The 13,840-nt window shown below is 52.4% G+C and overlaps 10 protein-coding genes across 10 annotated transcripts; 2 read left to right on the top strand and 8 right to left on the bottom strand.

Moving 5' to 3' along the window:
• Window positions 1–38: 38 nt before the first annotated feature.
• Window positions 39–260, bottom strand: SNOG_07802 (hypothetical protein; the record flags this gene model as incomplete). The annotated part of the gene is made up of 2 exons (XM_001798077.1): window positions 39–182; window positions 240–260. The coding sequence occupies 2 exons, from the start codon at window positions 258–260 to the stop codon at window positions 39–41; spliced, it is 165 nt and encodes a 54-aa protein (XP_001798129.1).
• Window positions 261–1,360: 1,100 nt separating this feature from the next.
• SNOG_07801 (hypothetical protein) lies at window positions 1,361–1,542 on the bottom strand (the record flags this gene model as incomplete). The annotated part of the gene is given in 2 exon segments (XM_001798076.1): window positions 1,361–1,489; window positions 1,507–1,542. 2 exon segments carry the CDS (start codon window positions 1,540–1,542, stop codon window positions 1,361–1,363), a joined length of 165 nt encoding a protein of 54 aa, XP_001798128.1.
• Window positions 1,543–2,561: 1,019 nt separating this feature from the next.
• On the bottom strand, window positions 2,562–3,510 carry SNOG_07800 (hypothetical protein; the record flags this gene model as incomplete). The annotated part of the gene is made up of 4 exons (XM_001798075.1): window positions 3,473–3,510; window positions 2,947–3,342; window positions 2,795–2,885; window positions 2,562–2,740 (listed from the first exon to the last, which is right to left on the bottom strand). Exons 1-4 carry the CDS (start codon window positions 3,482–3,484, stop codon window positions 2,562–2,564), a joined length of 678 nt encoding a protein of 225 aa, XP_001798127.1. The 5' UTR covers window positions 3,485–3,510.
• A 261-nt stretch (window positions 3,511–3,771) lies between these two features.
• Window positions 3,772–4,653, bottom strand: SNOG_07799 (hypothetical protein; the record flags this gene model as incomplete). Its single annotated transcript, XM_001798074.1, has 3 exons — window positions 3,772–4,212; window positions 4,265–4,323; window positions 4,417–4,653. The coding sequence occupies 3 exons, from the start codon at window positions 4,651–4,653 to the stop codon at window positions 3,873–3,875; spliced, it is 636 nt and encodes a 211-aa protein (XP_001798126.1). The 3' UTR covers window positions 3,772–3,872.
• A 175-nt stretch (window positions 4,654–4,828) lies between these two features.
• Window positions 4,829–5,819, bottom strand: SNOG_07798 (hypothetical protein). The gene is made up of 4 exons (XM_001798073.1): window positions 5,780–5,819; window positions 5,585–5,724; window positions 5,276–5,533; window positions 4,829–5,174 (listed from the first exon to the last, which is right to left on the bottom strand). Exons 2-4 carry the CDS (start codon window positions 5,708–5,710, stop codon window positions 5,118–5,120), a joined length of 441 nt encoding a protein of 146 aa, XP_001798125.1. The 5' UTR covers window positions 5,711–5,724; window positions 5,780–5,819; the 3' UTR covers window positions 4,829–5,117.
• Window positions 5,820–5,971: 152 nt separating this feature from the next.
• SNOG_07797 (hypothetical protein) lies at window positions 5,972–6,623 on the top strand (the record flags this gene model as incomplete). Its single annotated transcript, XM_001798072.1, has 4 exons — window positions 5,972–6,024; window positions 6,120–6,146; window positions 6,387–6,406; window positions 6,586–6,623. 4 exons carry the CDS (start codon window positions 5,972–5,974, stop codon window positions 6,621–6,623), a joined length of 138 nt encoding a protein of 45 aa, XP_001798124.1.
• Window positions 6,624–6,695: 72 nt separating this feature from the next.
• Window positions 6,696–7,791, bottom strand: SNOG_07796 (hypothetical protein; the record flags this gene model as incomplete). The annotated part of the gene is made up of 1 exon (XM_001798071.1): window positions 6,696–7,791. One exon carries the CDS (start codon window positions 7,789–7,791, stop codon window positions 6,757–6,759), a length of 1,035 nt encoding a protein of 344 aa, XP_001798123.1. The 3' UTR covers window positions 6,696–6,756.
• Window positions 7,792–8,410: 619 nt separating this feature from the next.
• Window positions 8,411–9,715, top strand: SNOG_07795 (hypothetical protein; the record flags this gene model as incomplete). The annotated part of the gene is made up of 1 exon (XM_001798070.1): window positions 8,411–9,715. One exon carries the CDS (start codon window positions 8,411–8,413, stop codon window positions 9,713–9,715), a length of 1,305 nt encoding a protein of 434 aa, XP_001798122.1.
• A 160-nt stretch (window positions 9,716–9,875) lies between these two features.
• On the bottom strand, window positions 9,876–11,268 carry SNOG_07794 (hypothetical protein). Its single transcript, XM_001798069.1, has 7 exons — window positions 11,167–11,268; window positions 10,811–10,848; window positions 10,731–10,756; window positions 10,658–10,678; window positions 10,572–10,610; window positions 10,412–10,521; window positions 9,876–10,350 (listed from the first exon to the last, which is right to left on the bottom strand). Exons 2-7 carry the CDS (start codon window positions 10,817–10,819, stop codon window positions 10,034–10,036), a joined length of 522 nt encoding a protein of 173 aa, XP_001798121.1. The 5' UTR covers window positions 10,820–10,848; window positions 11,167–11,268; the 3' UTR covers window positions 9,876–10,033.
• A 952-nt stretch (window positions 11,269–12,220) lies between these two features.
• On the bottom strand, window positions 12,221–13,217 carry SNOG_07793 (hypothetical protein; the record flags this gene model as incomplete). Its single annotated transcript, XM_001798068.1, has 2 exons — window positions 12,221–12,932; window positions 12,982–13,217. 2 exons carry the CDS (start codon window positions 13,215–13,217, stop codon window positions 12,221–12,223), a joined length of 948 nt encoding a protein of 315 aa, XP_001798120.1.
• Window positions 13,218–13,840: the final 623 nt, after the last annotated feature.

Here is a 13,840-nt window from a genome sequence, read left to right as displayed (position 1 = left end):
AGGCACCGCATTAGTGTCCAACCACGTGCTTTTCGATGTCATGTATATTTACAGGCTGCTGTCATAGGCTCGCTAACATCGGGAGTACCCAGCACAGCAAACGCCTTCTCAATACGTCGAAGTTCTACTAATGTGTTGACTTGATGAGTTCGGAGCGCGTAGATGTACTGTTCCTTCTCGGCCTGAAACTCATCAGCTACAAACTCTTCTAGGGTGACATCGAAAGTTTCACAACTTACTGACGAAATCCTTCCAGACATTGTGGTTGAATTCGGGACGTGGTATCTTTGTGCTGGTGGGTTGCTGAATTCGCTGAACTCGGTGTTGACGGATGATGACGAGTATGTTGACATATAAAATCGGCCGCACAGGTCTTTCGGCAGAGCTGATTTGGTTGGTGAAGCTGAAAACGTGAATGGCGTTCCTTTTTGCCTAGAAGCTATAGTGTATGTAGTGTTGAGATCCGAACTCCAATCGTTCTTCACGGTCCTAGAGTGCGTCCGGTTCCTGATCCAAGATGAGCACTTGAATTCTTGAATTATGCAGTGATTCGAAGTGTTCGAATGACCCAATGCTGCGAAATGCGAGGTATTCCAAAGAATGGAAACAGGTTTTCTGAAGATGGTTGGGTGATGGAGATGATGTCCTTGTTGAACATCCCAAGAACTCGAAACTGTTATATAGTGGTAACTGAAGTATCAAGAAAGGATTCCCGAGACATAGTCAGATATGACATACGAACCAGAGCCAGTAACGCAGCTCCAAGACCATAAGTTCAATTGCTGGCCTAAGTGGATGTCCACATTCAGTCCATCGGCCGAAGCCACACTATCATGAGTGAGTGATACCCTCCAGGTAAATGGATCCCGAAAGAGTAGCCAGCTGAAAGATGCTGTGAAGGTAGGGTTAAAGTGTGAGAGTCTCCACTCTCAAGGGCACCAAGACATCAGCCTTATCATCTTTTCAGACTGGGCACACTTCCGGCCTAACGATAATGGATCTCCATAGGAACTTTTGTTGCGCCTCAGGATCGTTCACCCTATCAGGCCCGAATGATACGGTGATACGGTGGTATGGGCCTAGGTCGCGTGCTAGCACCCTAGGGCTTTGGCGGACCGGTCGATCTGTTGCTGAGCAACATGTTGGAAGATGATGGATGCCTTTCAGCCACATTTTGCATGCCCAGACTGTATATATGGTCTACTATTCGTCGTGTCGCAGTAGTGGATTGACGATTCGCGAGAAGCAGTGGGCCTATTCGGTGCACGAAGGTCTCGGGGCCTTGTCATGACGAGCTAATCGTCGGAATCCAGTGCGTTTCGAGTAAGTCTCTCTTTCGGGCACGTTGCTTAGCCTTCAGCTAAGCAGGCTGTCGTGATGTTGTGCAGTTGAAGCCGTAGGCGTAGTAGAGCGGAGTGTGCGAAGTTGAATGTTCGGAAACTCGACTTCCTCGTGGGTATATCAGGAAGCAGCTACCCCACAGGTAAAGCTAAACACAATCGGTACATGCTGACAAGCCATGAGGCTGGTGCTGATGGCCATGCTGACGAACGTAGACGTTAAATGCGGGAGATGCACGGAAGCGCCGTTGACAGTGGCTGTGCATGGCAGCCAAGCCTTGAACTTCACCGCTGTTCTTCACAAAAAACATGAGTTCTGGGCGTATACAGAACGTCAAATGGGCGCCAGATGATGTCGGAGGATATTCTTGTCAATTGGTGATGGCAAGCCATCGCTTGTTGTGCTTCCATATAGTCGTGCAACCCTTGAAGACCAGTGTACAGCCTCATCGCACTAGCCACTGACGCCATTCACATCTTCTCCCAGGTCTGTGCATATACAATATTCTATCCAATCAATCTTGTGATTAGCACATAAATTCCCGTAGTTTCTGACGCCTTGATCCTCCGTATACCGTATAACGTATCACACGTTCGTCCGCAGATGAGGCTGAAGAAGGATCGTCAGCAGCCACAGGTCAGATACGAGCGCAGGCACCTATGACCACCTAAGCGCCATCCCAGTCAGACTCGAGGCACTGCAGCTTGTCATCTCACTGTCGTAGATACTCAATGATTGGTAAAGATTCGTCGCTATCATACCAAGCATTTCTTGATCACCAGCTAACGAAGTATGCTTATTCGAGCTGGCTTTCTTTCATCAGACTGTGACGGAGCTCCTACTACTTGCGGTAGACAAGTGAAAAGAAATCCAATCATCGTGACAGAGGCCGCCAAGTTCGAGATGACAGCCGCATGTTTCAGAGCAGGCCCGTGGGAGCTGAAGTTAAGGTTGTTTCTGAGTTCTCTTGGTGCTTGAGACATGCTGCAGCTCTGAGGCGGTGATCGATAGACCTTGTGGCTGTCATGCGCTCCTCAAACCTGGCCGTTGATCAATCGAAATACTCTGTGCTGTTTAAAGCATCATCGGGCACCTTGCATGTCATGTGCCTTTGTTAGTAGTGATTTTCTCGAGAAACAATCCTCTTCGTTACCATGGAAATCAAATTATTGGCACAGGCACTCTCTGGACAGGCTGAAGTGAAAAGAGTTGCTGTATCGCTATAGCATGGCGTCAACTGACCAAAGACCGGGGCTGATGCAAAAAGCATCGCTGTGAACATCGAACTCTATGCTTGCATTCCGGGAACTATTCACAATATGTGGTAATACAACCCAGACAGGGCATGGTTTGGCTATATGAAAAGAGATGCTTAGAGGACGGAAAGGTCGCCGAACTTCTCCTGTGCGGGTGTTAGCATCAATCCCAATTTCTCGGTTCCATCGCGCATGACTTGCCTTGTAGCCAGGGACGGCCCAGCGGCCCTTGGAAACGAGCTGCTCGGTGCGCTTGTCGATGTCGGGCTGAGCAGCCGCAACCTCGTCCTGTGGGGTCCATTAGCATCCATCGCCATCTCCATCTCGAGCGTTCCCAATGTGTACGCACCACAGTCAAGTCGGAGAATGGCCTGGCTTCCTCAATGTTCTTCAGGGTCTTCTCCAAATCGCTCAGCTCCTTGTCCACGACGCTCTTGGTCTGCTCGGCGCTCTGGAGAGCCTGTGCCTCAAAGGCCTCAATCGCCTTGATCTGCCTGCTCACGTCGTAGGTCTGGGGCTTGAAAGCGCTGAATTGCTTCTCGATGTCGTCGACGATGGCCTGGTTCTTGAGGATGCTGCGGTAGTGCTGGAAGTCGACGGTTTGCGCCTGCTCGGAGAGGACCGTCACTTTGCGGCGCGCATCGTCGTTGCGCTTCTTGAAGGATTGGAGAGCGGCAGCAGTGTTGCCTTTAAGGCCCAGCTGCGTGCCGATCTTTGTCCAGTCGAGCTTGAGAGCAGCGCTGCGCTATAAGAGGGTTGATGTTAGTTTTCTTGAGCTGTAAATGGGGGTGCCATTGCGGGCGGGTAGGCGTCGCGGAAGCGGCAATTGAGCTTTACGGAGCTTCCGAGAGCGCAGGAAAGGGGGCTGAACGTACTCCAACGGCCATTGTGATGGATGTGATGGGGTTGTGGGGATGGGAGTTGCTCACTGGGCATGAAAGTTGAGATCCGGCTGCCGCTTCGCCAAGACCGGCCAAAGGGTTCGCTGCCTTATGTAAGCCGCCCATTCCCATCGACGTGCCCAGGTGAGATTGACACAACGTAGCTATGATATGAGCGTGTAACGAGAAAGGTAGTTAATTAATGACGTGTGACGAACGCCGCAACAATAGACACAAAAAAAATTGGCATCACTCATAACTCGATGTAAACACTGGTCTTGGCAAATGATTTCCGAAGATTGATTTTATGTCTCTTTAGGTGAGTAAGCGGGACTCTAAGTCTGCGCGCTGCTCAGACAGCCATGTGTTCCTGCACCTCGTAGGTTGCATGTGACTATATCGAGAGGGCCATGATGGAGTTGACAATATCATTGTCGTTCTCCTTGAGCGCCTTGACGGCCTTCTTCCGCGAGACACTGGCCTGCTGCATGACAAGCTCAATGTCCTTGGCCTCGAGACCAGAGTCGTCGACCTCCTCGTCGTCCTCTTCCTCCTCCTCCTCATCTTCCTCGTCGTCCTTCTTGTCCTCGACGGCCTTGCCCTTGCCCTTGTGGTCATGGTCGTGGTCGTGGCCAGAGTGGTCGTGGGAAGCGGCCTCAGCCTGGGCGAGCTGCTGGGCAGCGGAAGCCTGGGCCTGGGAGTTCAAGTCCTCGATCTTGGCCTCACCGAAGATGCTGGTGCGGGGTCAGTTGGTGATTTTGTGCCATTGAGGCGGGGCAAGCTTACATCCAGGTGTTGCTTGAGGGGGACTTGTAGACATCGGGCTGGTTGATCACGAAGAGGATCTACATTGTGTCAGTCCATATTCTTCAACATGGCAAAGCTCTGCGGCTGTGTGTGCCCGCGGTCTCTCCACCCATTATTTCCTATGCACTCACGTTCTTCGGTCGGCGGAGAGTGACGCGAGTGATGCCGTCAATGTGCTTCAGTCCGAGCTTGGCGATGGCCTTGCGAGCCTTCTTCTCGTTGCGAGAGTGGACAGCGACCGAGGCGCCCGCGGGGATGTTGGCCTCGCCCTCCTCGCCCTCGGACTCGTCGCTGGACTCATCCTCCTCGATCTGGACGTTCTTCTTCTCGGGCTCGTCGGGGAGCTCTTCAATGCGTGGGTTGGACATGTTGGCGGGTGTGGTTGACGCTTCACGGTGGTGGTGCTGCAGCTCGATAAGTTGGGGGTGGAGTGCCAAGCCAGAATTTAGTGGTGGGCGCTCTAGCTTTAGCGAGGCAGCTGCGAATGACGACTTTCACCATGCGCAGCCTTCACATGCACAGTCACAGAGCCTGGGCAGTTTGGTCATTACAAGGGTATCATTCTGGCAGCTCTAGTTTGTGGTTTGTGGTTTCATGAAAGTGTTGATTTAGCTCTCTTGCTACATGTGGACGCATGCGAGAGCCGAGTGAACCATCCCATCCGAATTGCTCCGTGCCAGTCATTGGACTAATTCGCCCGAATTCCAGGTCTTGAATTTTTGAATGCCTAGGGTCGCCCTCGAATGCTCATGAAAATGCACATCATGCCTCGCCATCCCCTTGCATGCAGCGACCGCCACCACACCGTGTCTCCCGACAGCAACTAAAGAACTTATGCCTTGGCGCTGGCGCGGATTTTAGCAAAGGTCTTCTGGACCTCGTAGCGGGCCTGTATATCATGTTAGTTCCCATGTCTTCCGAGCATAGATTGTGTTGCGTTGCAGTCCACCAGAACATGTCCGGCAACCACAATGCCAGCAAGCAACATACCTGCTTCCTCATCTTCATGACCTTGAATCGCTCAAAGTCGTTCAAGCCCCGCCTCTTCTGCATCGCCGCGCGCTTCTTGGCCCATGCGCTCTCGTCGAACTTCTCCTGGACCTTGTGCTCCTCCCACTTCTTTGCTACGTGGCCGACACCGCTGGCGCGGGGAAGCTTGGGGATGACGATGGGGGTGAGAGAAAGCTTTGCAAGCGCGATCTCCTGGCGGGCGACGGGGGCCTTCTCGGAGGGACCGTCGACAAGCACCTATGTCTCTGTAAGTCCCTGTCCAACAACCAATTCTCGGGGCTTTCGTACGCGCTTGTGGTCGATGATCTCGACGACGACGGCTAACCGGCCCTCGTACTGGCCTTCGTTGAAGAGGACCACACGGCCAACCTCGACCAGCCTCCAGGCGCTCGTTGTGATGTTGGCGTCACCCATTTCGTCGGTATGTGCTGTAATTAATTGTTAGGTTGTGCAAAGAGTGTGTATGCAGTATCGAGTGCGTACTGGTCGGAAATAGGAATCGGTGATGTTGTCGTGTCGGATGTTGGAGGTCGATTCGGGAAGAACGAAATTCAGTGCGGTCGGTGCCACGGTGCCGGGTCCGTGCGCACTAGCTTAGCGAGTCGAGCTTGAAAAGTTCGCGACTTCCTCGCGACTTTGCGTTCCTACCATCTCTTCCCTACAACATCAACAACAATGACCACGCCTTTATCGACGCTGCAATTGCCTGCTTATTTCATTGACAGCACGTGAGCACACGCGCGCACCTCTTCTTAGGATGCGCGACGCTCCGCCTTGATCTGCTCTGATTTGAGCCCTACTGCATGCCATCACTAACAAACAGCCGCGACCTGGCCCACAACCTTCAACTGTAAGTCTCTTCCTCTCCTCCCTACTCCAACATCATCCAATGATGACGTAATTTGCGATTGAGTTCAATGCCGGACACCCTCGCCGGGGTGTCGTAACGGTGTTGATACGGTGACATTTCATTTCTTACATATTCTGAGCTTCATCACGAGTCGGCCCTTGACTTCAGAAACACTCGTCAGAATTTTCACTGACATTACAAAGCTAGACATCACTCTTACTGCACACTGACCCAGTTCAGTGCACAGATCCTCATGCTTGGTAAGTCACAGTCCGCTACCGCAGCCCGCTCCCCCCTTCCGATGATTAAAACCATCATGCCTAGATAGTAAATGACCTCCGGGTATGATTTACGTCATGTACACACCAAGATCACTGAGGAAGAACACCACAACCATCCTTGTTAGACACACGAAGCTTTGCGAACTGTCACTGACAAGCTTGTAGATCAAATACGTCGCACAGCCTCAGCATGTGAGCTTGCTTCATGGTGCGATGATGCCATTAAAGGAACCAAGGGTTGGGTAAGCCTCACAAACAAGTCAAGTATGTCAAATAGTTACTCAATTACATGTGCTTTGTTACACTGTTCAACTTTCTCCATTGTGACTTTACTCAACTTCTATCGCCCCTGTGTCTGTGTGGGCTCGTCTCCCTCTACGCGTTGTGATCTTGCGTCCATGGTTACGGTACAAGTTGATCAACAACTCTCTCACGATATCAGAGAATGCCGTCCTAGTGTCAAACTTGCTCCCACCGTACGGAAACGGTACAATCTTTCTCCAATCCGCATCTTCCTCAAAGTAAAACTCCAGATCAAAAGCATCGGCTTTCCGCAGCATATCTTTAAGCACAACTCTGTCGTCATGCTCATCCGCCCAAGCCCACAGCCTCGGATCAAGGAAGTTCAGCGTGTCTCTCGTTGTATCCCTCGCCAAAATCTGCGCATTGAAGAGCAGGTGCCGCAGAATATTGACGCTGCACTCACACTCTATAACCGCGAACCGCAACATATCCGTCGTCAGCGCTTTCGACACGCCCAAGAGCACTGCCAGCGCAGCAACCGCGTACTCATCCCCCTCTCTCACCGCCTCTCTGATGCCCTTCTTCGCCGTCTCTCCACTCAAGCTGCCTGCCCAGTCGATCTCGCCGTTCAGCGACACGAGGACATACAACAGCGACGCCTTGTCCTTTGTCCACGGCCCGCGCAGAAGTTTCTCAGGAACGAAGAAGCCCTCTGCGAAACTCAGATATGGGATTTTGGTGAATTGGAACGGCCACAAGCCATCGAATTCTCGGACGCCGGGGACTTCGACGCTGGCGTTTGCCCATGCTTTGCCGCGCAGATTGACCATGGTGGTGTGTGCGTGGTCCACGTATTTGAGAAAGAAGGGAAAGGTGAAGAAGCGGCAGTTGAGCAGATCGGATTGTAGCTTTGGATCAGATGTTTTGATGCGGTCCCGGTGGTTTGTCTTGTGATCGACGGTGTGGAAGAATGCGTTCATTGTAAAGTCCATGTACATTTTGTTCGAAGATAGCTTGCGTCCGAGATCTGGGCTGCATTGTGGTAGGGCAAGACTCATGCTACGCAGGAATATCATCTCGAGCAATTCGGGCGGCAGGCCTTGAAGTGTCGGCGTTGACATGGCGTCTGATTTGTCTTTCTGCTTCTTGATTTTTCGTAGGCGTTTAACATCTGCTAGTTGTGAAGATTGAAGTTTCGCGGTGAGAAGTGATGCCGGATGTGTTCGTTTGCGTCCACGGATTTTGACAGGTGTGAGCGCCAGATCCATTAGCTCTTATATCGCGGTTCCAGGCAGCAGAGTTACAGACGCATGCAAGGTGCTGCAAATGGGATGGTGCATTTGCGTCCTAGAAGCACAGGTTGTGGCGCAGTCAAGAAGCGCATTGGCCACTAGTGTGGCTTTGCCGCGGACTGTTGCTCGGGCCTAACTCTTTGTGTTTCTGGAGCGCATCAACACCATAAACAATCGACTCTCGAAGACCTTTGTCGCCCTACACACCACTCGAGAAGCGCGTCGAGACGACAACTAGTGATAATGCAGGTCCACGCCGTGCCTGAAGCGGAACGCGCGTTCGATTCGACGGGAAGAAGATTGCCCTGGGCATATGAGTTCGCGGAGTAAGTGGCAGCCCTGAGTGAATGTATCCGGTCCGCACTGTGGTTGCATGATACAGTCACTGGACCCATACATACGACCATTGCGAATACTTCCGACTTCCAAACAAAGCCTCCAGTACACAATGGATTTCCACTTTGCACCTCAACCTCGCTACAAGATGCGCGCATTTGCTAACATGGACACCTACAGTTCAGACAAGAACCAACGCCGTGTACCAGAAGAAAAGGGTCCCTTTGGAAAAGCACGCAAGCGCGGAACGTCACGAGCGAAAACACCTACTTTGAACAGCGCACTCGATTCAGCGCAACGCGACAACCAGAAAATGATTGACGATATCTTTGGGTCATTCAAGACAGAGAGCAACCAACGCTCAACTCGCGCAGCTTCGGGTACGGTCGCTGCTCTACCACCGTCAGCATCAGCGCCAAACCTCATAGACGCCGGTGGTCTATCTGTTTCTTTCCAAGCCGGCGCATCAGCGAACACATCAGCCAAGGAGCCGAAGGAAGTCATACTATACGGCTACGCCTCAGATGTGCAATGGGCGGCGATATCGCACTTTGAGAAGGTATCAGGCGGTTTGATATACGAAGAGTACGACCGCGAGCCATGGAATTCCAAAACCGGCTTGTCATTCAACCCAACCAGCACCATGCGCGCATCGAGTATACGTACATTGGACAAATCAGCATTACGGAAGATCATGCAGTATGTTGGCGGAGACAGCTGGATAAAAGTCACATTTGACAGCGCAGAAGCAGCAGAGCGCGCATGCCACTACAGCCCGCACAACATCCAGGGCTACACCGTCTTCGCAGAACCATACCGAGGAACAGGCCCAACCGGCGGCGACCGCGCAATACGCGCCAATGTCGGTGGCGCAATGTCTCAAACCGCTTCACCTAACACCCTGTCCTCAGGCACACTGGGTGCTCGCGGTTCCTCTATCACAGCGTCCTCGGCAACAGCAACCGCCCCCATCATCGCACCCTTCGCCCGCTCAACAACCGAGCCTCTGTTCCGCGCAAGCGGCGCCTTCCCAGAGGAACAAGAACTAGCCCCGACACCGCAATCCCAACCACAGACCTCTTCCACAACGACAACGACAACGACAGCGCTTGGTCCCCGCTCCGCACGCGCAACGCTCCGTCTTAAAGGCGCAAACGTCAAGCCTGCCGTCTTCCTCCCGCAAGAAAAGGCGTTCCTCCCTTCACAGCCGCGCTGGCAACGGACGGTGGCCGCGGTGCCAGTCATTGGGTGGGTGATTGGCAGCAGCCAGGGCATCATTGGCGACCAGGTACCGCGCAAGGACGACGGGAGCTTTGACTTTGACAAAGCGAGCTTGTATTGGAGGACGTGGTATGCGTTGGATGCGTGCTTCGGCACGGACTTTTGTGGCGTCAGGGAGGCCGAGTACGACGAGTAGGAGAACACATAACAAAGCATTGCACGGCGTTCTTTGGAAATTCGCATGAGGGCTGTTTAGAGTTTTTTTGGGAGCTGTGCTTAGTGGCAGCTTGCTAGAATTTGCTGCACTGTAAGAGTAATGAATTCGTGAAAGCATCACATGTGTCACAAGTCCCAAGTTTCTCGTATGCAATATGTTAATTATCCCTTGCCAACGCCGACGCCAGTGACGGAACATCTAGGGTGCGTAAGACAATCGTACATCGTTGCTGCATCAACTGCCATTTTCGCACCCACTTCGCAGCTCGCATGTCCAGACCAAAGCGTGCAAAGTGCTCTAGACATACTGGCTCAACCACCTGATACCCTCTCCGTATCCCTGCCTCATGACAACACTGCACATGAAGACCTCAATGGGTCGGATGCCCTCAAGCGGCACCTTGCCCTTGCCAGTAGTCTGGTACAAGCCCAGAGTCGCGCGGAGCTGGTCCTCCGATACAGCCTCGGGGTGATCGATCTTGTTGCCGAGGATGACGAAGGGGGTGTTCTTAAGCTCCTCCATGGCCAGAAGAGCGTCGAGCTCGGCCTTGGACTCGTTGAGGCGCTCGTGGTCTTTTGCGTCGACGAGGAAGACGATACCGGACACTTCGGGGACTGTGTAGAGACAGGTGTTAGATTATGGCCATGTGTGATGTATGGTTGCAGAGGTACTGACAGTAGTCGCGCCACAGTCGTCGGGCTTGTGCGTGACCTCCGAGATCGAAGGTTGTGAACTTGACGTTGCCTATCGAGAGCTCCTCTGAGGTAGGGTGGAGAGTTGGCTGGCTGGGACATTGTTAATAACTGCTAGGTGATTCAAATCATGTCACACTTACAGAACGGCAACACGGTCGTTCTTGAGCATGTGAAGAAGCCTTCGGTCCGTTAGCTGGTGCCTAGCAATTTGGCCCAGAGTCCATACGTGGTCTTTCCAGCATTGTCACTGCGAATTAGTTAGCATTTGTGCTCAGTCTTTGTGGAGAGAGTATACTTGCAGTCCGAGGAAAAGGAGCTTGGCATGCTATTTGCATTGCATCAGCACCGCTCATCAACTTTCTGACCCAGTTGTATTTACCTTGTTCATCAGACCAAGCGAGGAGAGAACATCCCAAACTGTCATAAGGTCAGCCTGTATCCTTCATTTATGTTGTTCCCATTCGTGCAGCCAGCTTTACAGCGCCCAAGTGATGGGTCATGTTGTAAGGCTTGTGATCCGACGAGGCCGACGTCAATGTTCAATTGGCATCGCAGCCTCTCCAAGTAATAACAAGGGCTTTCTCGACATTGCGACACCATCGGCATCTCAGATCTCGGTTCGGATCGGGCGCGCGAGGCATACAAAGGGGGTGATAAAGTACGTAAAGAGCGGCCTGAACTTACACCTGTCGCAAGGTTAATGACATAGTCCTGTATAGCTCAGAGCAGCTGTACTTACCAATCGAGAATCCACATGATTGCAGGTTGACTTCTGGTATTCGAAAGAAGATTACTTTATTGGGATTACGCTTTGCAGTTTGTTGAGGTTTCGTGAGCGGTAAGCTGTAGAGGGAAGATGTTCGGAGGTCGAGGCGGCGGTCTTGTCGACAGGGATCTGGGCAAACAGCCGAGCTGACACGTGCGCTCATGTCACGTGCTGGATCCATCACCTTTCACGAATGTCAGCCTCCAAGCTTTTCAGGACAAGGGATTGTCACAATGGAGATGTAATGATGAACATAGAAACAAAGGTCGAGAGTTCGTTACAAACTTTACTTAGAGAAAATGACTCCCCAGGTCTCACTCTACCTGGGCATCCTGTCAAAGCTACACTCTCTGCTGCTGCATTTGCACTTGATCATGCGGTACAACAGTCACAAAACATTGTGGCGTTTATAATGCTACCGAGCCATCAATTGTAAGGATGATCGTTCCTCTATGCACATCATCCCAGCAACATCCCGGCATAACTTCATTGTGGCGCATCAAACACTTGGGTTGTGCATCAATCTTCGAGCGGGGTATTGAGTGCCTCCGAGGAGGAAATCGACTCAGCCGGGCTTGGAGAATACGATGCTGGCGCTGGGGCGCGGGATGTCAGACGGCTTCAGTACGTCAGTGTGTGTTGCTCACCGGTATCGCCAGGCTCCCACCGGACAGACACAAAATCAAATATGATGGTGAAAATTACATCGGTGTGAAAATGCAAGTGGCCTTGATATTCGTGCTCGTTCAGCTTCATTTAACATTAAATTCGCCTGACTACCTAAACCTATGCGATATAACAATGTCGAAGCAAGCGTTTGCCTCATGCTGGTATACACCAGACCACCGTAGTATGCCAGTATTATATACATATCCAAGGAGTGTTCGTGACTACATGCCATCATTAGAGAGTGTTGCAAGGAAATCCTCCACCCATATCCTTCATTATACGGCTTAAGCCTTCTCAGCCCAGTGATAATGCGAGGGCAAAACGCTAATTACAACATCTTCCATCGCCATATGTTTACAACATGGCCATGAGACCGAAGAGACCGGCGGCGAACGCGCCAACAACGGCGTTGTTGGTGGCGGCAGCGCCAGTGAACTGAGATGGAGCTGGGCGGGAGACAGTGGCGTTGGCGGTGGCAACGGGAGCCTGGGGCTGACCATCAGAGATCTGCGAGACGATGGGCCCAACGGGCTTAGGTGCCTGGGGCTGGCCATCTGGGATCTGAGAGACGACGGGGCCAGCGGGCTTTGGCGCCTGGGGCTGACCATCTGGGATCTGAGAAACGACGGGACCGGCAGATGGCTTGGGGGTACCAGCTTGGGGCTGACCATCAGAGATCTGAGAAACGACAGGACCGGGAGACGGCTTGGGAGTGCCAGCTTGAGGCTGACCATCGGAGATCTGAGAGATGACGGCAGGCTTGGAAGCTTGGGGCTGGCCATCAGAGATCTGGGAAACGACAGGTGGCTGAGTGACCTGGGGCTGGCCATCGCTGATCTGGGATGCACCGCTGCCACCAGCGGAGTTGACAGCGTTGATGTAAATGGGGATGCACTGTGCACCAGTGCTCTGGCTGTACAGGTTGTAGAAGTCACCGGACAAGCACTGGTAGAAAACTGCTGGGGCAGCACGGCCGTTGGCAGAGAGAGCGAGGGAGCCGTTGCCGCAGACTGAGAAACCAGTAGACTCACGAGCGCCAGCCTGGAGAGGGGCGTCGAATTGGAACCTAAATAGCGTTAGAGAATCGATTAAATGACGCCCAGTGAACAACTTACTGGTAGTTGCTAGCAATGTATCCCTGGCGACCGGCCTGGTCCTTGACAATACCGTCCTTGAGGGACAGTGTCAAGGCACCAGCAAGCTGCCGGCGAGAAAGATCACGCTTGCCTGAGGAGGTGACATTGACAGTCTGGATGTTGAAGGTTCCACTCCTTGAAGCCTGGCAACCGGCTGGGGGGCTCTGAGCCATAACCGCCGTAGCAGCAACGGCAATAACAGCGAAGGACTTCATGTTTAGAAGATCTGTCGGACTGATGACGAGATAACGGGTGTGTATTTGCTAAACAGCAGAAGGTGATAACGAAGGATGGACTGATGAACGAAGTATCAGTCTTATAGTTATTATTGCGCGAACTTTGACAAGACTAGTAACCACGACAACGGGGAGTATGAGACAAGATGGGAACGGTAGGAGTGGAAAGGCAAGACAGCTAAATAGCAACACTCAGCCATTGTCTTAGTCCATGAAACTACCTCATCGAACATGCTACCGCGGATCGACCATGGATGGCGTGGAGTAGTCCAGTAGCAACGCGCAGGTCAGCTCTCCAGCCAAGCCAGTAGTGATTAACTGCACGCGTCAATGCAAGACCGTCACCTGCCTAGTCTGACGCCTCCCGCTACAAAATTCGATGCTGGCTGACCGAGTCCGCGAGCGTCGCTGCAAACGACTAACCATCTGTGGATCCTGATCAGTCTCATTGGACAATTAATTCACCCGACCCCTCCTTTGTCCGCCACCGCCTCTTGGAATGCACTTCGACAAACGCTGTTCCCGCCTCTTGATTGAACTTGGCTCTCGTAACGCTTCAGCCATCCCCAGATTTACGGTTAACGTTTGAGTTTGTGTACCCA

The sequence above is a fragment of the Parastagonospora nodorum genome (assembly GCF_000146915.1).
Source record: "Parastagonospora nodorum SN15 chromosome Unknown scaffold_11, whole genome shotgun sequence".
NCBI lineage: Eukaryota > Fungi > Ascomycota > Dothideomycetes > Pleosporales > Phaeosphaeriaceae > Parastagonospora > Parastagonospora nodorum.
The sequence above is the reverse complement of the archived record's forward strand: the minus strand, read 5'-3'. Positions and strand labels throughout refer to the sequence as shown.

Bases quoted from the DNA above. Each gene is read 5' to 3' on its own strand.
- SNOG_07798 (XM_001798073.1), bottom strand. From the start codon at position 5,710: ATGGGTGACGCCAACATCACAACGAGCGCCTGGAGGCTGGTCGAGGTT. The intron at 5,534-5,584 runs GTACGAAAGCCC...ACAGAGACATAG, and splicing joins AGATCATCGACCACAAGCGC to GTGCTTGTCGACGGTCCCTC. The intron at 5,175-5,275 runs GTATGTTGCTTG...CATGATATACAG, and splicing joins TCATGAAGATGAGGAAGCAG to GCCCGCTACGAGGTCCAGAA.
- SNOG_07794 (XM_001798069.1), bottom strand. The intron at 10,679-10,730 runs GCAAGTATACTC...ACTAATTCGCAG, and splicing joins AAGCTCCTTTTCCTCGGACT to TGACAATGCTGGAAAGACCA. The intron at 10,611-10,657 runs GTATGGACTCTG...AACGGACCGAAG, and splicing joins GACAATGCTGGAAAGACCAC to GCTTCTTCACATGCTCAAGA.